The 24,803-nt window shown below is 43.1% G+C and overlaps 1 protein-coding gene and 1 non-coding gene across 4 annotated transcripts in view; both read left to right on the top strand.

The window, feature by feature from the left end:
- The first annotated feature begins 6,693 nt into the window (after positions 1 to 6,693).
- MED24 (mediator complex subunit 24) overlaps positions 6,694 to 24,803 on the top strand; it is a 33,036-nt gene continuing 14,926 nt past the window's right edge. The window contains exons 1-19 of one of the 3 annotated variants that reach the window (XM_074261418.1): positions 6,694 to 7,142; positions 7,229 to 7,311; positions 9,590 to 9,628; positions 11,063 to 11,136; positions 11,643 to 11,860; positions 14,528 to 14,639; positions 14,930 to 15,080; positions 15,716 to 15,829; positions 16,324 to 16,371; positions 16,893 to 16,975; positions 17,412 to 17,498; positions 17,748 to 17,859; positions 18,220 to 18,362; positions 19,174 to 19,211; positions 19,653 to 19,735; positions 20,190 to 20,368; positions 20,477 to 20,579; positions 20,922 to 21,097; positions 22,347 to 22,611. In XM_074261418.1, coding sequence (XP_074117519.1) covers positions 7,013 to 7,142; positions 7,229 to 7,311; positions 9,590 to 9,628; positions 11,063 to 11,136; positions 11,643 to 11,860; positions 14,528 to 14,639; positions 14,930 to 15,080; positions 15,716 to 15,829; positions 16,324 to 16,371; positions 16,893 to 16,975; positions 17,412 to 17,498; positions 17,748 to 17,859; positions 18,220 to 18,362; positions 19,174 to 19,211; positions 19,653 to 19,735; positions 20,190 to 20,368; positions 20,477 to 20,579; positions 20,922 to 21,097; positions 22,347 to 22,611 — 2,238 coding nt within the window. In that variant the 5' untranslated portion in view covers positions 6,694 to 7,012. The remainder of the gene's footprint in view (positions 7,143 to 7,228; positions 7,312 to 9,589; positions 9,629 to 11,062; positions 11,137 to 11,642; positions 11,861 to 14,527; positions 14,640 to 14,929; positions 15,081 to 15,715; positions 15,830 to 16,323; positions 16,372 to 16,892; positions 16,976 to 17,411; positions 17,499 to 17,747; positions 17,860 to 18,219; positions 18,363 to 19,173; positions 19,212 to 19,652; positions 19,736 to 20,189; positions 20,369 to 20,476; positions 20,580 to 20,921; positions 21,098 to 22,346; positions 22,612 to 24,803) is intronic. The other 2 variants (XM_074261420.1, XM_074261419.1) reach the window with 2 other exon arrangements.
- Positions 19,487 to 19,591, top strand: LOC141542093 (small nucleolar RNA SNORD124). Its single transcript, XR_012482095.1, has one exon. It is a non-coding gene; the product is annotated as a small nucleolar RNA SNORD124 (small nucleolar RNA).

Genomic DNA, 24,803 nt, shown 5'->3' with positions numbered 1-24,803 from the left:
GATGAATCTCTCCTCTGAAGAAATATTTTCTCTCACAGTGGAATTTTCTTGGGGGCTTGTCTTTCATGAAGATTTACCCTCCAGATCTCTCTTAGGATCAGGAGGATGGAGAGAAAACAATCTTCAGACTGTGTGATGCAGTGATCATAACATCTCAGTTTTAGAGCTGGAGAGGGTCTCTGAAATCATGTACTCTTTGTAGAAATTACTCTATCCAAAGCAATCCTAGTAGACTTTGGACAGAAAATGCCATCTGCATCCAGAAAAAGAACTAAGGAAACTGAATGTAAATCAACACATGCTATGTTCACTTATTTTTTTCTGTTTTTTATCTGTCCCATTTTTTTTCCCTTTTGCTCTGATTGCTCTCTCCCAACATAATTCGCAAAGCAATGTGTATTAAAAATAAATAAATTTACTAGAAAAAATTTGTTCTGGCTTCATTTTACTGTTGAAGAAACTGATGCTCGGGGAGTGTCCAAGATCATACAGAGTCAGGATCGGAATTTGAGTCTTCTGAAGACAAATCTATCTATAGCCTTTTCTTTTTCAATGCACTGCCTCTCACAGTGATGATGTGAGGGATTTCACCATATAATGTTAAGTTATCTTGTAAAGGTTACACTGTTAAGTTGCAGTGTAGAAGGTTGTGAGAGAGATGGAACATATCACAGGATTCCAGTGCATAGAGAATGCATCACAGAAGTCATTACCTAGGTAGGGCTTCGCCAGTGACCACATTTCCTGGAGGCAGGAGAGCCAGTTAGTTGAAGGCAGGGGTACAGAGCTCAGAAGTAAAGTGTACCATCCTTATATTAAGAACATTTCATCATGTCCTTCCCTTGACACCCAGGTGCTTCAGTGGGAGATAGAGGTTTGGGATAGGGGCTAGGCATAGTCAGGGGCCTGAATCTAAATTAGAATGAGGGAAGAAGGGAGTTGAAGGGAGAAGAGAAACTGCCACATATCTCATTCCATGTGCCCCTCACTACCTCTTCAATCCCCCTTTGACCTAAATACCGAAGTCCTAGAGATATTGGACAATGGAACAGGAAGGGACTTCTAGCCCCAAAAGAGTGAGTCCTGACATGGGAAGTAATTTTAATCAATCTACTATGTTCATCTCATGGCAGATGAGGGACACTGAAACTCCCCCAACCCATAGCAAGTTAGCCTGTCTTTTCTAACCTTCCCTTCCCCCAACTTTAGTCCAGGCCCTTTCTCTTGGCACTCAGTCTAGGCTAGGGGACAGGGGCAAGGGCAGGAAATGACTGGCATGCTTCCCTGAGTGATGGTACCATGCCAGTTACTTAGAGTCAACCCAACACTGAGGCACCCAGCCCAGTCTAACCTCTTTTTTCCCTTACCCATTCTCCCCCTTGGAACCTTCAGTTTTTTCCCAGACTCAATTCACTCCCTGCTCCCTCAAGGGCAGTGGGACCAGACCGTATGAAGATAGAGGCTGAAGTTGGTATTAGTTCTACCCAGCAGAATTTTGTCTTCTACTCATTGATTCTCTCAGCTTTAGCTTACTAGTTAATGAACATGAATTTTCCTATCCCTCTATCTTCCCCCCTACTCTGAGATGATGAAAAAGAAGAATAAAGAAAAGAGAATAGAACACTATAGTATCTTTAAGTTAGGAGAACCAGAAAAAGGACCCTCCCTTTTCTTTAGTTCTTGTAAATTAGGAAAACAGCCAGCAGGAACAGCCTGTTCTCTGGCTTTTGTTGTCAGAAGCAATATCCAAAGGATATTGGACTATCCAAACCCCTTCTCTTTCCCAGCTGGGGAGTGTTACTATGGAGTACCCCCACAATTTCTCACCCTCTTTCACCTATCAATAGGGGTTCTAAACAGTTATCTCCCTAAGAAGACCTCTTCCTAAGAGCCAACACTCCATACAATTCTGTGCCCCCAAAACATTCCTCATCCTAGTGACAGGTGGGAGACACTGGGCACTCACAAGTTAATTCTGGAAATAAGATTTCTGTCCACCCCATTCTAAGGACTCCTCTGGCCTAAGGAGAGTTCATATTAGCAGATAAAATGGGAAACAAATTCTCCAACTTCTCTTGGCATTGCCTATTGGATTGGCAGACCACTGAAAGGTGGGAGGAAGAAAGGGTGAGCAGGAAAACTGAGACACAGACAGTTGATAAAACCAGGAATATAGCTATTTCTATCAGGAATTTTTATCTTTTCAGAAAGAAGATTGGTTATTGGGATCCTAGGGAAAGGATGAAAGGGAAGTATTAGATGAGAGTATATAGTGGGTTTGGAGATGGGGAGGAGTAAATTTGATAAACTTGAAGGAACAAGGGACTGGGAAAGGCAGACAGTTGGGAAATTATCTAGCAATTACCCTGATAAGTAGTAAAGAGGCCACTTAAGTCCTCCACAATAATTACCCCTGCTTTCTCTGATCCCCTGGTCTCTGATTTCCCTTTCCCCCCAATTAGGGACTCAAAACTCAGAAGGGTATTAGAGAAAGGACTATGGGAAAAGGCTAAATGAGGAAAAAAGCATAAAGCAGGCAAGATACTGACTTTATGTATAAAACAAGAGGGAAGTAAAGGATGTCTGCCCTCTGCGCTCTATCAAACTAGATTTTTCTGGACTATCTCCAAGTGAGATAATCATGTATTCCCTAGATTCTCTCTGATTCCTATTTTCTATAGGAACCATCTCTTCTTCCCATAAATGTCTTACCAAGTTCTACTTATGCCAAACTTATTACAATCTCCCTCATACACATCCACACTAATTAACTATTAATCATTCCCACTCCCTGAACCTCTAGATTAAAGGACATAGTTTAAGTTTAGAAGAAGGGTGATGATGACACACTTTGTCTAGGAGATGTTGGTCCTTTACTATTAGAATATGAGACAGAGATGGAAGAAGAGATAATGTGGCAGAGGGATCAATTATCAAGACATGGATGCAGAAATAAAGTAAATCAGTAATTCTGTGGTTTCTTATGTTTCTGGTTTTCAAAGTTAGGTGACTAATTTCCCTCTTCCTGCTGAAGGGAACATGTTCAGTGAGGGGGCAGGAGATTTTCTCAGGAGTTCTGGTGACTGAGATAAGGTGAAGCTGTTCTAAGGTCTGAATTCAAGTTTGCCTTTCAGCACCCTGGACAGTATCTTTTACTTCTTTTTTGCTCCTGGGGGAAATAAAGCTTTGCTTGTCAGTACTCATTTTTTCCTCTCTGGGAGTGATAGAGACAGGATAGGCACACAAGAAGAGAAACAAAGACAGTGAAAGCTCCCTATCAGAGGTGAAAGAAAGGAATTCTTGACTTTTTTCCTTACAAATTGATCTACTATGCTATAGGCATCTTCCTGTCTGGATCTACAGAAAGGAAGATATAGGCAAGGAATTAGGGGTAAGAGTGGAAAACAGTTTTGTTTTTGTTTTTCCTGAGGCAACTGGGGTCAAGTGACTTGCCCAGGGTCACACAGCTAGAAAATGTTAAGTGTCTGAGATTGGACTCAGGTCCTCCTGACTTTAGGGTTGGTGCTCCATCCACTGCACCACCTAGTTGCCCCAAAACAGTTACTTCTGGGGTAAGTTTGACCTAATGTTAGCTAGTTGTGTCTCTGTGTATCTCTGTGTTTCTGTGTGTGCATTAGTTATGTGTGTGTGTGTGTGTGTGTATGTGGAGGCACTTTGCTGGACTTTTCCTTTCTCTATCTGTTGCCAATTGACCCCCTGAGTTGGCACTTGGGCAGATTTTCAGGAAGCAGTGCTACATTTAGAAGGCCTAGAGTCTTGGTCTTCTTTTGAGGCAAAATAGGTGAATGTCTCTCAGGTCTCCTCCTGAGTTCCTTAACACTCCTATGCCATACTATAAACAGACTTTCTATCCCTGTCTTCCTAGTTTGGGTGGTGTAACTTCCCCAACCCATACTCTGACTCTTTATTGACCTTTCCCAGACTCCTTTCCAGCCTCTCTGCAGCTGCACCAGATGTTGTGACATCATTCTTTCTTCACAGGCTTTTTCCCCAATGGGCAAAAGCTGACCCTTTCTTCAACACTAGGGCCCTTTCCTCTTTTGGTTCTTTCTAGCTCTGGAAGGAGAAGAGAATGAGTCTAAGAAATAGTAACTTAAGTTCCTTGTTATAAGTGAATTTTAAAAAAGGATAGGAGGGTTAGTGGGGTAACAATGAAGTTGAATTGGTAATGGAAATGACTAGGTTGTTGGTAACCTGAATGTAGTTAGGATATGGCTTTCACTATGGCAGCCATCGATATCCAGTCTTCTAGTCATATTGTAAATATTCCAGTGGTCCTAGCCTTACAGTGGGTATGGGCAAGTGGGGAGTTGGAAGTTGTTCTAGCAGGAGAAGGTTGTCTCTGCATTCAAGACAAGAGGGAATCAGGGGTTTCTAAGAAGCTTGTTCAGGGAAGAAGATATTAAAACAAAGGCAGAAGTAGAGATAGATCAGAAAATCCTCTCTTTCCTGATCTTTGAAAAAGAGTTAGTGTGGGAGGAGGGGAAGTGGGAGGAGAAAGGAGGGAACTATAGAGGATGTCTTCTAGTCTGGAACTGGAAATGGGGGAAGGGGAGGCCCCAGAGACAGCTATCCAGAGTTCTTTGCCAGAGAGGGAGGGTCTAAACTCTGAATGCTGATAGTCTCATCCCCTAAATATTCTTCCCTCCCACCAAGGGCCCGACTCTCACTAGCTGAGGGGCTGGCTCTACAATCTTTAAATGTTCTCTAGCTCCCGGTGGAGTTGGATAGAGAAAGGACCATTGAGACTCAATGAGGGACACAATGAAGGAGTAATATAAAAGCTTTACAGACAGTGAGGGAGATTAAAGAAAGGGAGAGGGAAGAGGGAAGAAAGGCAGAGAAACAGAGAGAGTGGGGGAGAGGGAGGGAGGGGCACAGGAGGAAGAAAGGAAAGGAGGAATAAAGATAGAGGGAGATAGGGAGGGAGGGAGACAGGGAGAGATAGAGAGAATGAGAGAATAAGAGGCAGAGAGAAAAAGAGAGGGGGAGAGAAAGAAGCGAGAGACAGAGAGAGAAAGAGAGAAGAGAGAATGAGAGATTAAGAGACCGAAAGAAAGGGGAGAGAGAAAAAGAGGGGGAGAGAAAGAAGAGAGAGACATAGAGAGAAAGAGAGAGAAAGAAGAGAAATGGGAGAGAGAGAAAGAGGGGAGAGGGAGAAAGAGAGAGAAAGGGATAGAGAGAGGGAGAGAAGGAGGGAGGGGGGATGGGAAGGAGAAGGGGGAGGGGGAGAGGAAGAGAGAGACAGAGAGAAAGAAGAGAGATGGACAGACAGACACAGAGAAAGACAGAGAGACAGAGAGAGACACACGGAGAGACAGACAAAGACAGAGAGACAGAGACAGAGAGAGAGACAGAGAAAGAGAGGAGAGAGACAGAGAAAGAGAGGAGAGAGACAGAGAGAAAAGGAGGGGGGATGGGAAGAGGAAGGGGGAGAGACAGAGAGAGAATGAGAAACAGAGACAGCGAAATTCTGGAGATGGGGAGTTGGTCCCGGGGAGGTCTGGGCATGGGGCTCCCTGACAAAGCCCCCGGCGCACCTTTCCTCCCGTTCCTCCCGATGTTTTGTCAGTAAGGGGGACCCCGGCAGTGAAGGGCAGAAGCCAGAAGGGGGGGATGAGGGGGGTTTGGAGGGGGAGGGGCACAGCTGCAGCCGGCACAAGCACAGCGCCTCAGCGTGTGCACGGTGTTGAGAGATTATTTGATCCTCAAGCTGACCCGGTGAGGTCGGTGCTAAGGTCCCGCGTATGGGAAAACAGAGACAAAGGTTAAAGGACCGGCCTCGAGCGGAGCTCCCGCTTTCAGGCCGGGTGATCTCTCCACTGCGCCATCTACCGGCACGCGAGGCGCAGCCTCAGTTTCGGAGGCGGGGGCGGGGGCTCCGCTCCTGCAGCCGCCCCTTTTTTTGCTCCTCGGAGCCGCGCTCCCGGAGTGGAGATGCGCGCGCCTGAGACGCGGGCAGCCGGGTGCGCGTTCGCAGGTCGGGGGCAGCTCTGTCCCACGCCTCGGTCTCCCGCGCTCACTAGAAAGGTGGAGGTGTGCTGTGTGGCGCTCCGCCGCGTACGCTCCCTCTCCCTTCGCTCCGTACCCCTTTCCCTTCCTTCATTCAAAACATAAGTTGACGGTCGGGGGCGAATGTCCTCTGAAAACCCGCATAAAGGCTCCTCTCCTGACACATCCCCGCCACAGCAGGAGGGGCAGAGTTCCGTGCCCCCTTCTGCACCTTCGCCCGCCCCCAGCACGCCCCGAGACAAAACGAGGCAACTGGTAGGATCCAAGGATACAAACTTCAGTCTCAGGATGTGTTTATTTTAATTGAATTTTGGTAGAATTGACTTCCTTTGTAGTCTTACTATTTTATTTCATGCATTTAAAAAGTTATTAAAGTTTATGGACTCTATCAGCCTGCCAAAGGGGGGCGTACCATAATACAAGAAAAATTCTTAACTTCTACTCTTGATACAGACGCCGGGAGCCAAGATGCTGCAGGTCCGTGCAATGACGTCAGCGTCCTAGGAAAAGAGATTGGGGGAGGGACCAGGTCGAGCTTCCGCTAGCCACCTTAGTTCCCTCGCAGCGTCTAAAACTACAATTCCCAGAAGTCTAGTTGTCAAAAACTCACTTCTTCCATCATTTCCATAGGCTCTCGGTGGCCGCGCCTGACCAATCAGATGTGAGCTCTTTGGCGGGAGCCAAAATGGCCGTGCTTCCTGGCTAGAGCAGTCACTTCCGGTGTGTGTGGGTCTGTTTTGGTTGAAGTTGTTCAGCTGAGAACGCTGTAGTTGGCGGGAGGTCTTAGACTGTGGCGAGACCTATGAGAGGAGGTGAGGGCTGCTGACTGCCGGAGCCGGAGTAACCCCTTGCTGCCTGGTCGGCCCCAGCCTCAGACTGCCTCATTCCGGGGCAGGGGACTGGGCGAGAAACGAGGAAAGCTCCTGGGGGACCCCTCCCCCCGCAGGCACCCTAGTCCCCAGCGCCTCAGAGTGAAGCCATGAAGGTAGTAAACCTCAAGCAGGCCATCCTGCAGGCGTGGAAGGAGCGGTGGAGCGACTACCAGTGGGCCATCAACATGAAGAAATTCTTCCCCAAAGGAGCCACCTGGGACATCCTCAACCTCGCAGGTGGGCAGGGAGGGAGCGGACGGCTGTCGGGAGGGGAGAAGGAGGGCTTCCGGAGTCACCCCATTGCTTTTCTGCCCTCCTTGTAGAAGCCCTACTGGAGCAGGCCATGATCGGACCGTCCCCCAACCCTCTCATTCTGTCGTACCTGAAATACGCCATCAGTTCCCAGGTATGCTCCTCCTTACTCTGTGCAAGCAGACGCGACTTGTCCCTTAAACAGCAGGCCCCCTCGGAGCTGTTGGTGATGGTATTTTAAATAAAATAATATTTTATTTTTTAAAAAAGTGGTGGCTTCTTGGTCAGCAAGTATTGTGAATTGCACAGAGCCTTTGCCTGCTGGGAGATAAGATTTAGACAATGTCTATTACTGAAGTAAAGATACTAAGGACTGGAGTGGTTGTAGTGGGATACGTATAACCACACTGCCAAAAAAAGGGTTTTCTGACCTCCCTTTGTTTTGTATTTCATTGATCTGGTTACAGGTATCTTTTACTGAATGACAGAATTCTGAACTGAAGGACTTTGCTATTGTTGTTAAGTTTTATCCAATCCTTTGTGACTCCATTTGGGGGCTTCTTAGCAGAGTTACTGGAGTGGTTTGCCATTTCCTTTTCCAGCTCATTTTGCAGATGAGGAAACTGAGGCAAATGGGATTAAGTAACTTGCCCAAAGTCCACAGCTAGTAAATGTCAAGCCAGATTTGAACTCAGGTCTTTCTGAATGAAGGCCTGATACTCTTTCTACTGCACCCACTATTTGCTCCAGTAACTAAGGGATTAGTGAATTATTTATTCACTTAATGAAAATGGTAACCATATAATTTAATAAAACTTAAGGATCCAATTTTATCATTGAGTTCTTACCTCCATAACTGCCAAGACTCTTTTTATACTATGTATTTTTTAATTTCTTAGCTAAGCTCTTAAATCAATTTCAAAGATCAATACATTGCTTTTGACATAGTCATAGGCCATAATCACTGAATGGGCATTGGCTCGGACAAACTGAGACCTGTGAAAGACCTTAGTTAAATAAGGTCAAGGTCTCTCATTGCATCTGAGGCCATCTTCAGTTGTCCTAATTTGTATCTTGCTACTGGACCTAGATGGCCAGATGGCTCAGGAGGAGAGAGTGAGGAGGGTGACCTCAAATAGCTCTCTCTCATTTAAATCCAATTCATTTGTAAGTGATGGCATCACCTCCCTGATGACATGGTCCTCTTTGAGAATGAAAGACAAACAGCAACAAGGACATAGGTCTAATGTCATAAGTAACAGGACATTCATTTTATATAGACTGCCTAGGAATTTGAAAATCATTACATTTTTGACCATGAATAGTGCTTGATTATTATATTTTAAATTTTTATATGTTTGAATCTTCTACCAGTTAATTCTGATGTCTTATGTAGATCAGTGGTCCTCACACTTTTTAAATAGGGGTCAGTTCCCTGTCCCTCAGACTGTTGGAGGACTGGACTATAGTAAAAACAAAACCTCACACTCTGTCTCCGCCCCTCAGCCCCCAATAAATATCCTCTGCGGCCGATCTGGCCTTTGGGTCGTAGTTTGAGAACCCCTGATGTAGATGATCCTGGATTCTTGAGGGTTATGCCCTTGGAGGACTAACTCTGATAGGTCTTCCAAACTGAGAAGACTTCAGAGATGGGCTTGGTTAAATTGTAAAAGGGTTGTAATCTTTACTGGTGGAACAGATACCCACACCAATAGAATTACTATTCTTTAAATTATATTTTTTCAACTATATTTGAATAGCTATAAAATACAAATTTTTAAGAAGGTACACTATTGATACACATATTAAGAATAATAGCAGCAGTCATATTTTGCAAGTTACTTCCCTTTCAATATATAATTTTAAAAGATTTAGATTTTTAAGTATATTCATTTAATAGAAATTTTTTTTGTTAGCAGAGTTTCCTGGAATGCTAAATGCATTCTAAATTTACAAAGAATGTGTCCTTAAAGCAAATCAAGTTATACTACCAGTTCAACAAACTCATTACCTCAGTTCTCTCATTGATAAAGTGAGGGGATTGAACCAGCAACCTTTAAGGATCTTTTTGACTTTATAATTCCATATATTTTCTAGCACATCCTCAATCGATGGACTATTGTGTATAATTGATAAATGAGTTAGAATGTAAACATAGGACCTTAGAAGATTCACCAGCTATTTCTTTAATAGTTGTATCAATGACACCCATTTATATTTTTGTCATTGAATGAAGAATTGTATGTTTCTGCCATTCGTAGAATGAATTGGGAGTACTTCCTAGAAGACTAAGATTTCCAGGACATGTCTTGTTCCTAAGTCTACCCCTTCTGATTAGCGGCATTTACTTAATAAACCATTTGAATTGGCAATTATTTTTCCTTAATTCAGGTCAACTCTATTTCTCTTTCCTATCTGCTTCTCTTTCTCAGATGGTGTCCTACTCAACGGTACTCACAGCCATCAGCAAGGTATATTCTTATTCTCGTTGCCATTATATTTAGGTATGGTGTGAGAGGTGGTGTAAGATGTCAGTGATAAAGTCCCTTACAATTTTGCTTTTTCTGATCAGGTAAATCCTTGAGACATTGTTTTTACCTGCCAGAAATATAGGGATCTGTCTACCAAGTGAGAATTTCTGGTGTTCAAAGCTCTGGATATAACTACTCGTGAATCCAAAATAAGATAGAGGGCATTTGAGAAGTGGTACTTGAGAAGTGCTCTTTCTTTACCACCCAGTTCAATAAAGATATTAACTGCTTACATAATAAACTTGAGAAAATAATGAAAAAAGCTGTTGAGCCCAAGAAGCTTACATTCTTCTGTTAGCAGCAGGAAATGATGTATACAAGCATAAGACAAAGAGGCAGTAAAGTGGGCATAGAAAAGATCAGAGTTCTGTAGGAATATTTACACAAAGAAAGAATAACATGGAATCATCAGGGAAAATGTCTCAAGAAAAAGTGGCATCCAAGTTGAGGCTTGAAGAAAGTTATGAAATTGAAAGTGGAGATGAGGAGTGCAATCCAGGTGTGAGCAATGACTTGAAAAATTCATAAAAGCAGGACTTCACTTGACAAATAATAGTTGAGTTGATTAAAATAGGGGATGTATGTGAAGGCAAATAATGCAGAATAAGGTAGGAGTGAGATTGTAGAGGTTCTTAATTTCTAGGGTCAGAATATTGCAGTTCTTTAAGCTATAGGAAACTAAGGGAAGAATCAGGAAGGGGGAATAAGCATGTATATGGTGCCTACCATATGGGCAGGCACTGTGCTAAGTGCTTTACAAATTTTATCTCATTTGATGTTAAATTGTTGAAAGTTTTTGAGCAAGGAGGTGGCAGTCAATCTTGGATTATTTTCCCAGCTGTGTGAAGGATTTGAGAGAGGATAGAATGGAGTTAAGACAACCACTTAAAAATCAGGAGGCTATAATAATTAATCCTTGTGGGAAATGATAAGAACCAGAACCAGTGGCAGTGTGAAATAGAAACATTGATGGACAGGAGAGATGTTACAGAATTAGAATCAGTAAGATTTGGCAGTTGTTTGAAAATAGGGGATAAAGGGAAAGGAAGAGTTAGAAGTGTGGCTTCAAGGTTTCAGACTGGATGTTTGGGAAGGTGGTGGTATCTTCAATAGAAACAAAGATATTTGGAGGAGAAGTGCATTTAATTAGGAAGAGGATGAATTCTGTTTTGGACATGGTTGAGTTTGAAGTGTTAGGGGGAGCCATCTGGATCAAAATGTCCAGCAGGCAGTTGGCAATGCAGGAGTGTACTTCAAGGGGAAAGGTTAGGGCAAGTTATTGAACCCTCATAGAGGTCACCAGGAGAGGAAGGGTAGAGTCCCATGAGTTGAAAAAAGGGTTGCTTTGAACATTATCTTCTCTATTATTCCCAGTTTGATGATTTTTCCCGTGACCTTTGTATCCAGGCCCTACTGGATATCATGGACATGTTTTGTGATCGACTAAGGTAACTTGATGGATTCTCTTCCTCATAGGTAACATAGGGGTTAACTTTTAATTTTTGAAATATACTTAGCAAAGGCTGAGAGTAGTTGGATAGACTACTTATACCTTGCTTCACCTTACCGTACTCTTGTTCTTGATCCCTGTAATTTTAGTTCCCAGAGGAAGAATTCTGAAAGCCTTCATGGCAGATTAAAGAAAAAAGTCATATTGGGGCTAGTCATAATTAGCACAGAAGTTCTTAACTTAGAGTTATGAACTTTAAAAAATAAATATTTTGATATTTATATTTGACATAATTGGCTTCCTCTACAATCCTACATGTTTTGTTTTATGTATTTAGAAAATTTATTCTGAGGAGTCCATAGGTTTCATCAACCTACCTGTGTTGTCCAGGATTTTAAAAAAAAGGTTAAAACCATTGTTTTAGTGAGTGGGATAGAGACAGGCCATGTGACTAGACTGAGAAGAAGACTCAAAGTCAAGTGGGATATATTCATTTTTCTACAGTTGTCATGGTAAGGCAGAGGAGTGTATAGGTCTGTGTCGTGCACTCCTAAGTGCCCTTCATTGGCTGCTTCGATGTACAATAGCCTCAGCAGAACGACTTCGGGAGGGGACCACAGCAGGGGAGAAACAACTCACCATGTGTCTTCAACGACTTCATAAGATCCTCAGCAGCACCAAGAATCGAGCCCTGCTGCATATCGCCAAACTGGAGGAAGCCTGTATGTTGTCTTTGCCTCTTCATTCTCACCTATCACCATTTCCATATCTATTTGTGATGTCAGAGGAGATGAAGTGAAATGCCATTGTCCTTTTCAGTGGGTTGTGAAACTGTCCCATATCCTCTTTGTTTTTCTATCATGTGTTGGGAATTTTGACTATAGTACCACTTTTCCCAATACACAGTTAAAGATTTAAGCATTTGGAGGGATCTTACTGTCATCTAACCCAGTTTCATCTCATTCTATCTGTGTTTAGTGAGTTATTGCAACATGCCTATTAATGTGCTCGGTGCTGCTATGGATACAGAGTAGAGAAAAGATATACATAGCCCTGTAATTAAGGAGCTTCCTTATTCTAACTGGGGAGACAAGACAGTTTTGGGTATGAAAAAATTAGTAGAAAACTGCAAAGAATAAAAACTTAACTTAGTAGCCTGCTCTTTATTTTATTAGTTTGTCATTTGGGAATAAATTAATCCTTGTCATATATATTTGTCCTAAATATCCTTTTAAGTGTGCATAATGGCATGCTTTTACGTGTTATATGCTCATTTACTTATCTTAATGTAATACCCAGAAATTCCAGAAGGAAAAAAAGAAAAACCTGGACTGTGGGAGCAGACAGAGTCCCTGGAGGTGAAAACTAAAGTGCCCAGAATTTTAATTTATATAGGTGTTACTTAAAGAGAAGGGCAGGCTTCTGTTAGGTTTATGAAATTAGGAATTTCATGAATTATGAAAATTTTTCAATGTGAAAAGTTTAGAAAGATAGCTACCAGATAAAAACAGGTTAGAATCTTAATGGATCTTATAGATTATATTTTGTTTTTGTACATATGGTTATAAGGTCCTGTTTGATTCAGGAATTCCTTGATGAATACCAATAACTTCATTGATCATAATATTAATTCATATTTGTTTAGTGTATTTAGATTTGCAAAGTGCTTTTTCTTATAGAACTATGTAAATTATTTAGTGTACAGATGAGGTAGTTTGATTCAGAATTTTAGTGACTTGCCTAAATCACATATCTAGGAAGTGTTAGAGCTTGAGATTCAAAGATTCATCTCTTTTGATTCTTAAGTTCCTCGATTTTTCTGCTATATTCTTCTTTCTAAAATGTAATTAAATGTTAGGTGAAATGCAATAGAAGTTTAGAGGAAAAACAGAAAGATGATTCTGAGATGGAATAATTTGGGAAAAGATTTGAACAGAGAATTGAAGGATGGATAGGATTTAAGTAGTTGGAGATTGAACAAGAATGGCATTCTAGAGAGAACAAAAACAAGAACTTGGAGACTGAATTGAGCAGCTTGATTAGAACAGAAGATTCAAGATTACCTGTGGATTGGCTCTAGAGGCAGAACTGGCTTTAACAACTGCCATTAGTTCTCAATCTTCTATTTTTGCTATTTATGGTAATGTCATACCTAGTCTTTGGGTTCAGCATTTATATATACTTTTAGAAATTTTCTTGAAAGTTAGGTGTTGCAATAGGTAGAATGTCAAATCTGGAGTCAAGAAGATTTATCTTCCTGAGTTCAACTCTGGCCTCAGACAATTAATAGCTGTGTGACTCTGGGCAAGTCACTTTATCCTGTTTGCCTCTGTAAAATGAGCTGGAGTCAAAAATGGCAAACCACTCTAGTATCTGCCAAGAAAATGCCATGGATTCAAGAAGAGTTGGATATGACTGAAACAATTGAACAACTACAGCAAAGGCTTATTTCTGTTAATTTCATTTTATAAATTCAGCCTAAATGATTAAATCTATTGAAATCTTTCTGGATTTTGACTATGTTATGCCATGTGTTTCTTTTTAACAAATTAAAAAAAATTTTTTTAGAGGCAATTGGGTTTAAATGATTTCCCAGAGTGACAAAGCTAGTAAGTGTCTGAGGCCAGGTAAGAACTCAGATTCTCTTGACTCCAGGACCAGAGCTTTATTCACTACCCTACCTTGCTACCCCTAATACTAATTTAAAAAAAACAAATTTCAGATGCAATTTCTTTCATCCTTCTGTCTGTCTCCTACCCATTGAGAAGGTAAGCAATGTTGCCTAAAAAATAAAAAGCAAGAAGCAAAGTAAAAAAAAAATACTCTTCAATCTGCACTCAGAAATCATCAGTTTTCTGGAGGTGGATAGCATTTTTCATTGGATCATTGTCTTGATTAGAGTAGCTAAAGCTTTCACAGTTGATCATCATTACACTATTACTGTTACTGTGTACAATGCTCTAATTCTGCTTTCCAGGTTTTTCTGCAATTATCCTGTTTGTGTGTAATAGCACAATAGTATTCCATCACAATATGTAACACAACTTGTTTAGCCATTCTCTAATTGACAGATAATCTTTCAATTATTAGTCAACACTAAAAAAAGCTGCTATAAATATTTTTGTACATATAGGTCTTTTTCCCTTTGATCTCTTTGGGATATAGATCTACTAGTGGTATCAGCAGCATGATGCCAGAGTCCTTGGAAAACGTTCTAGAAATTGTAGCTACTATTTTTCCTGTCCTGTTTAGAAAAAGATAGAAAGTGCATGTTACCACTCAGGTCCCTGGGTACATACCCTATTGTTCTCTGGGAGTACCTAATATCATGAACTGTTGGCTTTTAAAGAGGCCAGTGTTTCCCATCTCATCTTGTCTTTCTCCAACAGCTTCCTGGACAGCCATTGAACAGTCACTATTGAAACTTGGGGACACCTTTGCCAGCCTGAACAATTCCCATCTCCAGAGTCAAGCAGAAGAGTGTGGAGCACTCATAAGAAGGTATTAATTAGTCTTTTAATTTCTTTATCATAAGAAATGGCTCTTTGGAGATGAGAGAGTAGGTAGAGGACTATGTTGGGAAATGTATGTGATGTACAACCAAAAGGTATCAGTAAAATGTTTTAAGGTTTTTTATTTGTTTGTTTTTTATTTAAAAAGGAGGGGAGTCCAGTGAGCCTGTTGGGAAAAGTCAGAGTTCCTACCATCTACATGTCTCAATAGAGGTTTGAACTCTTCTCTGATCTATACTTTTTATTCCCGTGCTTAATCTTTGTTTATCTTCCTTTCAGCATTCCTATCATGCTATCTATGCACTCAGAGCAGTTGCACAAGACTGGGTTTCCCACAGTACATGCTGTGGTCCTCCTGGAAGGCACCATGAACCTGACAGGAGAGATGCAGCCATTGGTTGAACAGCTGATGATGGTGAAGAGGATGCAGGTGTGAAGACAGTGTATGCCTTCGTCTCTGAGCAGCCCAGCCAGCTAAAGATCAGATCATTGAGCTGCATTTGCTGGGCACTGTGAGGAGAAGCCTTTGAACAATTTCTGATAGGTTCCATATCCTTTACTTTATGGAGGAGAGAGAGCGCAGTGGTTGAAGGCCCTCATTCTAATATATTTGGAGATTGTCTCTCAGTCTCTTAATTCTTAGAATGGACACTAGGGAAGTGCATTCTGGCACTAGTCAGAAGGACTGAGTTTGAGATCTTACTAGGTGTTTGACTCTGTTCCAGTGAGCTTCAGTTTCCTCACTTGTAAGATGAAGGTATTAAAATTGATTATTTCCTAAGGTTGTTGTAAATACTTTGAAAACTTTAAAACACTCCTATAATTAGGAGGATACATTGTGATTAGAGAACTGGCCTCCAAGTCAGGAAAATATGGGCCCAAGGACTCTTTGGGGTACATGCTAGCTCTATGATTCGGGACAAATCATGATATATCCCAGGGCCCTAGAGAACTGCTTCTGGCTGGAATCATGCTGGTGCTGGTGCTGATTTGGACTAGAAGAGCAAGGTTCTTGTCTGGTGTCCTCCCCTAAATGTACATTATTGTTTTTGTTTTCTGCTATAGCGTATTCCCTCCCCCCTCTTTATCCTGGAGATCTGGAAAGCTTGTTTTGTGGGTCTCATTGAATCTCCTGAAGGCACTGAAGAGCTCAAGTGGACGGCCTTCACTTTCCTCAAGGTACTGGGGGAAGGATTGAGAGCAAGAGGGAGACTTTACAACCCAAATGATCTCCCTAAATTAGCCTCAGCCAGATGGTTCTTCTTTTTTCTTGATCTTTAAATTAGATATAGCTGTCCCCTTTGATCTTCACCAAGAGAATCCTGTTTAGTTCAACACTTGTCACATTGTGGTACAAGGTTTCGTGGGAGCCAGAACATGGAAACACATATGGTTGCCCATACCTCACCTGGGGTTATCCTTGTTGCTGCTTTCACTTATGTTATTAAGTACCCTAAGCCACAATCCTCTGAAACTGGAAGCTCACTGGCCCAGGGTGCTTTGACACAAACTGACACAAATCTTTGGTTTAGCACCTCTGAATTTTGTCTGCTAATGAGACAGATATATATGATGGAACTTTTCTTTCTGGGTTAGGTGGAAGAAAGGAGAAGAAATTAATTTCCCTGTGGCCTTTTTTTTTTTTTTTTTTTCCTTCTTATTCTTCTCTTTAGATTCCTCAGGTTTTGGTGAAATTGAAAAAGTACCCTCAAGGGGACAAGGTAAGTTGCCCCAGGCTGCAGAGGGCACAAGTTCAGTATTGTGGTATAAGGTTCTGCCTTGGGAGAGCTGGAGAAGAGCTAGGACATTTATGCCCCAACAGGGAAACTGAATACCAATGAAAAAGCAGGAAATTTGTGGTGAATGCTAAAGCTGGGCAGCTGGGAATTATGAAGGAGGTGAATAGTTTGATTGCCCTTAGATCAGTTACTTGTGTATTACAAATGTTTTGATAACACAATATAATTGGTTTTCTTTGTAATCCTCTGTATTTTGCTTGTTATATTTAATAGCTTCACCCCCAGGTAAATACACTTGTACACACATCACCATCATCACCACCATCCCAGCAGAATAGGCAAGATGCCACTTCTCTTTCCATCACAACAGCGGCACACCCAGCCAGTTGGCCTGGGCCACAGGCCTAGCAAAATAACACCTGTGCCTAGCATTGCCATGTGTGACTAGAAATGGAAAAGGCGGCACACAGCCCAGATTGGGGTTTCTGGCTCTTTCTTTGTAGGACTTCACTGAGGATGTCAATTGTGCCTTTGAGTTCCTGCTGAAGCTCACACCCTTGCTAGACAGGGCTGATCAGCGGTGCAAGTGAGTGTTGCCCTGGCTTCTGTCCTGCTGATGTGCCCAAGAGAGGCCATTCTGTGTGTGGGGCCCTCTCCTTCCTAGCTCACCTGGACCATACTTGTAGCATGTTACAAGGCAAGCTGTCTCATCTCCCGATTCACCCCCTCCCCCCCTCCCCAGATGCCTCCTGCCCTGGGAAAGACTGGGAGGAGAGATGTTGGTGAGACAGGATTCCTCATTAGCTGAGTAGACATGCCCCAGATGGGGCAAGCAGACCTGCAGCCTGTCCAGTCTAGTGCTTCCTTGCTCCCCTTTCTCAGGCCCCCAGAAAAGCTTCTAGAAGTCTCTGCTTCCAGAGCTGGAGCAGGTCTGAAGAAGCCAGATTCCCTGTGCCCTAAAGGCTCTCCTGTGTGTCTGTTCGAACATTGTCCTCCCACCTGCCCCTGTTCTTCCTCCCCAGCTGTGACTGTATCAACCTGCTGCTTCAGGAGTGTAGTAAACAAGGCCTGCTCTCTGAAATGAACAAAGACAGCCTGACAGAGAAGCGGTAAGTGTGCCTGTAGTTGGCCCACCTTGGCGGTTTTATATCTTCCCCTCCTGTGCCTGTGGATCCAGATGGGGCCTCTCGGGCTCCTGTTTGAGTTTGTGTCTGTGGCCAAAGGCGGGCCAAGTACACGTGCTCTGTGCTTGGGGTCTGGGCACTCACTTATTCCTTAACCTCCTCGCCATCTCTCTGAGCAGGAGATCAGGAATTGACCTTAACTTTTATTTCCCTTAATTCTCATCCACTCCACAGTGTAGCTGATCGAGAACAGTCTCCTTGGTTGAAATCAGCTGAAAATGCCAACATCCAACCCAATCCAGGGCTGATTCTTCGAGCAGAGCCTACAGTCACCAACATTCTCAAGGTTTCTCCTCACTTCAGTCTTTCTTGAGACTTCCTCTCCCTGACTGTCTCCTTCCTGAAAAAAGAAATTCATTTTTTAACTGTCTTACCAAATTTATGCAATTCCCATGATTCCAGAGAGTTTTAGAGAGCAGCCCCTTCCTACATTCTGTGACTAATGAATTGCTCTCATTCTGATCTGTTAGAAAACAAAACTTAAAAAGGACCTTCCAGAAAAGGAAAAAAGGATGAGAATGTTGGTGCAATGTCCTGTTACAGTTGAGGGATTTGAACTGAAAACTATGTCTTTAGGATGTCGACAAGAACTCTAGGGGTATTGAGGATTTCTCAACAGAGCCTAGCTTCTTGTCCTTATTCCTAGACAATGGATGCAGATCATTCCAAGTCCCCAGAAGGACTCTTGGGGGTTCTTGGTCACATGCTTTCTGGGAAAAGCCTGGATTTGCTCTTAGCTGCTGCTGCTGCCACTGGAAAACTCAAGTCTTTTGCCCGAAAATTCATTAGGTGAGTATTAGGAGTCTATACTCTGAAAGACAACAAAAATGGAAAGTTGGATATGAAAGTCAAAAGTCTAAAAGAAACAAAAGTGTTAATATCTGGGAAATGGTGGTGAATTTCTCTGGGGAGTGGTAAAGACTTAAAGACAGAAGGTTGGAACCCTCAGAATAATTGGTCTGTTTGCACTGGCCACCAGGATGCATAGAAAGCCCAGAGTCATGATTTCTATATTGGCCCTTATCTCTTGTCTCAGTTTTCTCTTTCATGAGAGTACAGAAGATAGGAGGCAGGCATGCCAATGAAAGTAAAGACACTTTAAATATTGGGCAAAGGAGTGATCAGTCATTAACCAAATATGAGTTAGAGCAGGAAGTATTGGGAAGAGCTTTGGACTAGGGAGGTAAGAGACCTGGTAACCTAGAGAAAGTCTGATTCTGCTACTAAGGAGCTCTGTGATCTCAGGGAATTTGCTTCACCCCTTTGGGCATAGATTTCTTCCCTGAAATACCTTGATTGCATTAACTGGTATTGAAGGACTTTTCCAGGCCATGCTGCTGCATTATTCAGTAATTCCTTGTGAAATCCTGTTCTAGCTCTTCTCCAGGGGAAGTCCTTCCCATGTACTAGAATTTGTTTCTACCATTAGTTGGCCTTTGATGTTTGTAGAGGTTGTGGTGATGAAGCAGTATTTTGGTGTGATGTGATTTACAACCCAAGTGCTAAGACTGACACTGTCAGGAAGCACAGATTTCACCCCCTCCCCACTGTCTCTGTTGTCCCAGGTCCCTCTTTTGACCCAGCTCCCCTCTTTCCACAGCTTGAATGAATTCACAAAGCATATCAATGGTGAAAACTGTAAGTGATCTCCTTGGCCTCTACACCCCCCTCCCCCCCATTCCCTTAGGAACAGGTGGCATTAGGGTAGGGTTGGGGGTCAGGGTGGGTGGAGGGTGTGGTCTCTGCCCCATGAGGTATGACTAATCAGGGACCCTTCATGGAGCAAGAGAAGGCAGACAGAGAGGGTTCTGGTAGAATTGTGGCCGCCTGTGCTCTTTGTGACCCTGATTCTGCCTTTGGGGAAGGAGGGAGAAGCAGAGGGGAGGCTCTGTGAGAACCTTTGGGGGACCCCTGTAATACAAGGGAGGAATGATGTTCCAAGTGAAACCCCAAGAAAAGGAGCCTGAGTCCCAGGCCTGTGATGGAGCCCTTCTCTTCCTGACCTTCCTTGAGCTGAAGCCTTCTTGCCCTCAGCCCTGGGTGAGCTGGGCTTCTGACTTGGGCATCCACTCCCCACAGCCAAAGCAGCCTCGGTGCGTGCGCTTCTCTTTGACATCTCCTTCCTCATGCTGTGCCATGTGGCCCAGACCTATGGATCTGAGGTCAGTGAGAGGGCAAGGGCAGTGGGCAGTGGGGGGGGGAGGGGAGGGGAAGAGTGACAAGGGACTCAGGGAGGTGGGAGGGGAAGGCCAAAGGAACCTTCCTCCATCCCCAGCTCTCAAGAATTGAGACACTTAGGCCAGGGGTGGATGGTGCCTGGGCCCTCAGGAGAGGGACCCCTTCTCCTTCTCCCCTTCCTCCCCATAGGCTCATGCAGAATCTTTGGGGTCATATCCTCACTGACCACAAGATGGAAGCAGAGGCTTCGTTTTCTCCTCATTCCCCTGAAAGGGTGGCTGGTCCCACAGGGAGAGAGAATGTTGGGAATTGAGGCCTCCTCAGGCAGAAGTGGGGGGTCCTCTGAAAGCTTTTGTCACACTCCCCTGTCATCCCTGTTGTCAAGGTTACCTGGTAGGGAAATACTTGATCCCTCTCCTTCCTTGTTCTTCCATCCAGGTCATTCTGTCAGAGTCAAGCAATGTGGGTGAAGTGCCCTTCTTTGAGACCTGGATGCAGATGTGTATGCCCGAGGAGGGCAAGATCCTGAATCCTGACCACCCCTGCTTCCGACCTGACTCCACCAAGGTGGAATCCCTGGTTGCCTTGCTCAACAACACCTCTGAAACGAAGCTAGTGTAAGTGGCGTTGGAAGGGTGCAAGTAGGGCAGGAGCCAGGTCCTTCTCTTTCAAGAGCATGCTCTTGCCTCCATTTTGGTGACCTTCCTCTCTCTTCTTCCCAACAGGCAGATTTTGAAGTGGCACGAGGCCTGTCTCAGCATCTCAGCTGCCATCTTGGAGATTCTGAATGCCTGGGAGAATGGAGTCCTGGCTTTTGAGTCCATCCAGGTAGCCATCCCTCTCCATGACCAGTAATGCCTTTTGGTCTCAGCATATGACATTCTTATTTTCCACTTGTCCCACTCCTCTTTTCCCTGGAGGGCTGGCTGCCAGCTCTGGATATCACTGCCTCTCCTTAGGGTAGAAGTCCCCCATCTGTAGGACTCTAAAATCTGGGGCCTCTCCTTCTGTAGCCACTTCTAGGCCTCTGAGTCCCTCTAAGTCCCTCCCATCCCTCCTTTTCAGTGTGGGCTCTCTGGATGAGGGTGGGCTGAGCTCTTGAGGCTTCCCTAGGGCAAGCAGTGTCCAGGGTGCAGGGCAGGGCTGCAGCTAATGTGTTTTCTCTCCCAGAAAATCACAGACAACATCAAGGGCAAGGTGTGCAGCCTGGCAGTATGTGCTGTTGCTTGGCTTGTGGCCCATGTCCGGATGCTTGGCTTGGATGAGCGGGAGAAATCACTGCAGATGATTAGACAACTGGTAGGGCCTCTCTCCAGTGAGAATACCCTGCAGTTCTACAATGAGAGGTCTGTAATCTTCCCTTTCCCCTCCCAACCTTTCCTTGCACTTCTGCATACTGTGCCTCCAATCACAGTGATGCCTCCTGGGTTGGTTTTTCTAGCCCATTTGTGCTGTGGTGCTAATTCTGATTTTTTTTTTTTTTTTTTTTTTTTTTTTGAGGCTGGGTTAAGTGACTTGCCCAGGGTCACACAGCTAGGAAGTGTTAAGTTGTTAAGTGTCTGAGACCAGATTTGAACTCGGGTCTTCCTGAATTCAAGGCTGGTGCTCTATCCACTGCGCCACCTAGTTGCCCCCAATTCTGCATCTGTGCCTTCCTCTGCAGCCTTTGATCCTTGGCTCATCTTCCCTGTTCCTGGGATTTTTAGGGTGCTGGGGAATTCACCATCTTTCAGTCATTCATTTAGCAAATACTTGAGTTCCTCTTAAAAAAAAAAAAAAACAAAAAGAACAAAAAAATGCACTGTAGTTTTGAATGTCTTGTAAAAGGACAAGTTGGCAAAGTGCAGCTAAAATGTTTTTATAGACACTGTAGAGTGCATTCCTATTGTGGTACTTTCTGCACCCCTCAATGAAAAATTGACTATGATATAAGAATCTTTAACTTATGCCTTCTCTCAAGGATTTCTCCTGACAAAATTCTGGATGAAAAGCAAGAACTTGGTTCTTGAGATTGAAATCTCAATCTAGAGAAAATCTGTGGCATGTATCGTGATAGTATTCCAAAGGTCATTAATGTTCTGCAAACAATTTAAATATGATGAATCTTATTTAAAGCCTCCTTATTCCTAAATGAATTCTTCCCTATCCCTATTTCTGCCCAGGTGAGCCAGTCCCTGGAATATCTGTAAAGAATGTTCTCTGCATACATTCTTGTGTTTGGAAAAAAATTTTTCAGGGGTGGCCAGTCCTGGGGTAGAGACTGAAAAGTCAAGGGCCCCATTTCCTATCTTAGCCCTAGATTCTTAGATTTTGGAATATGAGTTTTTTTTATATATATGTGTGTGTGTGTGTGTGTGTGTGTGTGTGTGTGTGTGTGTGTGTGTGTATTTAGGCCCTATGGTAGAAAGAGTACTGTTTGAATGCTTTGGAAGAAGGAGAGATATTTCCCATTTGGACGTAAGGTAGAATGTGAATTTATTTGTCTTGTGTTTTTTGGTATCATTATCCTTTGGAGAGCAGAGGTTGCTGTACTTGGCCCAGTGCTGTTTCCCCTTCTTCGAAGATTCTTATATTTGTATTCTCTTATCTCCTTAGGGTGGTGATCATGAGTTCAATTCTGGAGCACATGTGCGCTGATGTTCTACAGCAAACAGCCACACAGATCAAGTTCCCATGTACTGGCATGGATACAATGCCCTATTGGAACCTTCTGCCCCCCAAAAGACCTATCAAGGAGGTTCTGACAAGCATTTTTGCAGAGGTTCTGGAGAAGGGTTGGGTGGATAGCCGATCCATCCATGTCTTTGACACCCTGCTGCATATGGGTGGTGTTTACTGGTTCTGCAACAACTTGGTCAAGGTATGTATTTTGGGCTGGGAATAAACCAGACAGCTCTGTGGTTAAGAGAGAGCCTTGATTTCAGTCACTCTTTAAGAAGTCTTTAATGAACATTTATTATATTCCTTCCAACCAACACTTTCAACTCTGATACTCCATTCCTATCATCAGGTGGCAACTGATCATTCTTGCTTCCTGTGACAATTTGTTTTTTTATCCTTTTATCTATTGATATTGTTATTCCAAATATTCTCTATGATGAAAGAAAGGATCTTTTTTATAGTATTAAAAAGTGTTACCATAAAGATTTTGATCTGTATGGATTATTTTAATTGTGATAATATTTAGCTGACAATTTTCCTTGCTACCCTAACCTCTGCCCTCACTCTTATTGATTTCAGTGTTCATGTTCATGACACTTCAGATTCCAGGGTCTCCCATTTCATCAACCTTAGTGTCTTTGCTCTTCATGTACACTTAGCCACTGCCATCTTGGATCTCCCCATCAACCCAAATTGTGCTATCTGTCCACATTCTGAAATATACTTTTTTGATCACATTCTTCTACTTCTCCAACCGCCTTACTCTTTCTAAATTTATTCTTGGTTCTTTCTTAATCTTTAAGTCCTCTCTCCCTCCCTGTTCTCCTAATTACAGAATCAACTCTTTATAACTTAAGCTCATTGCTGCTGATTCTTTCAGAACTAAGCAGAACACAACTGGTGACTTCATGATAGTCCTTCAAGTATTCTGAGGTGATTCTTATGTTCCTTCATCTCTAAGTTAGTGCTTTTCAAAGTGCAACATAAGCTTTTTAAAAGGAGGGATTGGTTCATTCTTTTTCTTTATCATTAGAAAATTGTTTGGCATATAGTAGATATTTAATAAGTGCTGTTGATTCATTCCCCAAACTGAGTTCCTTTAACTTAGCATATGAGTGAGTTGTTTATCATCTTGTTGCTTTTTACTGGATGTTCTCCTGATTGGCAATGTCATTCCTTGAACTGAAAACAATATCACAGGTATGATCAGAGCAGAAGAGAAATATAGTGGTGCTGCTGTCAGATCTGTTCCCTATTGCCTATCTTAATATAGTCTAAAATTGTTAGATTATTTTTTGGCTGTCGTATCACACTATTCACTGAAGTTATGCTTATTAGCTACAGATCACCCAGATCAATTATATAGAAATTGCTGTTTAGTTGTATTCCTGAAGTTCATTTTTTTTAAACCTTGTTAGGATTACTAAGTGAGAACTCAGGTTGTCTGGACAGTGACAAGGTGAGAATTCAGGTTGTCTGGACAATTACAAGGTGAGAACTCAGGTTGACTTGATAGAAGGAGCAAGCTCATTGGCTGAAGTGGTTCTTCCCAGAAGCCCTTGCATTATCCCATGCCCATTCTCTGGGAGGATAAAAGAGACAACATTGGGCCTGGAGAGCAGATTGGACTGGAGAAGGACAAAGAGGAGAAGACTCTGCACTACATCTGGCTTGACGCAGCTCTCTGCAGGAAGGGAAGTCACTTCTCTGGACAACATTTAACAGCAACTTCCTGGAGACAACGGTTCACTACAGGAAGAAGAATCTGTCTGAGAGATTTGAGTAGACACAGCAGATCTCTTCCCAGAGAGTGATCCGGCAGCTTCTGGAGACGACAGTGCGCTACATTTGGCGTCCACATGTGGGGCAAGGACTTTTGCTTATCCTGACAAGAGGAGCTAGACCAGACCTTCGCAATTTGGCGCCCGAACAGGGACAGACACGGTCCTGATTCCAGTGGAAAAGCCTCTCATCCAGATCTCAGTCTCTCTGACCCAGAACTGTGAGTAACGAGGAAACTTTAAAGATTAAGTGAGCGTGCTAATAGATAAATAAGGAACTTAACTTGTTAAGGGCTAAACCAGGAATCTCTTATAGCTGAAATGGGGCAGATGTTAGTTAAATTCAATCTCTGGACCTCAGCCGACTCAACCCCAGCCCCAGAAGCAACCTCAGCTCCACCCCCATTCAGGAGTGGTACTATAGAGACTATAATCAACATAATTGAGGAGCAGAGTTTACTTGTAACCTGGGTACAGATTGCTAAACTCTTGGCTGCATTAAGACGCACATCCCCTTGGTTCTTAGAGGAAGAAAAGATAGATGTAGATAAATGGAAGCTAGTGGGATTTGAAATGAAAGAATTTCAAGCAAAAAATGGGCCTCGTTCAA

Source organism: Sminthopsis crassicaudata, chromosome 4, assembly GCF_048593235.1.
Source record: "Sminthopsis crassicaudata isolate SCR6 chromosome 4, ASM4859323v1, whole genome shotgun sequence".
Classification (NCBI taxonomy): Eukaryota; Metazoa; Chordata; class Mammalia; order Dasyuromorphia; family Dasyuridae; genus Sminthopsis; species Sminthopsis crassicaudata.
This window is presented reverse-complemented; position numbering and strand designations above follow the sequence as displayed.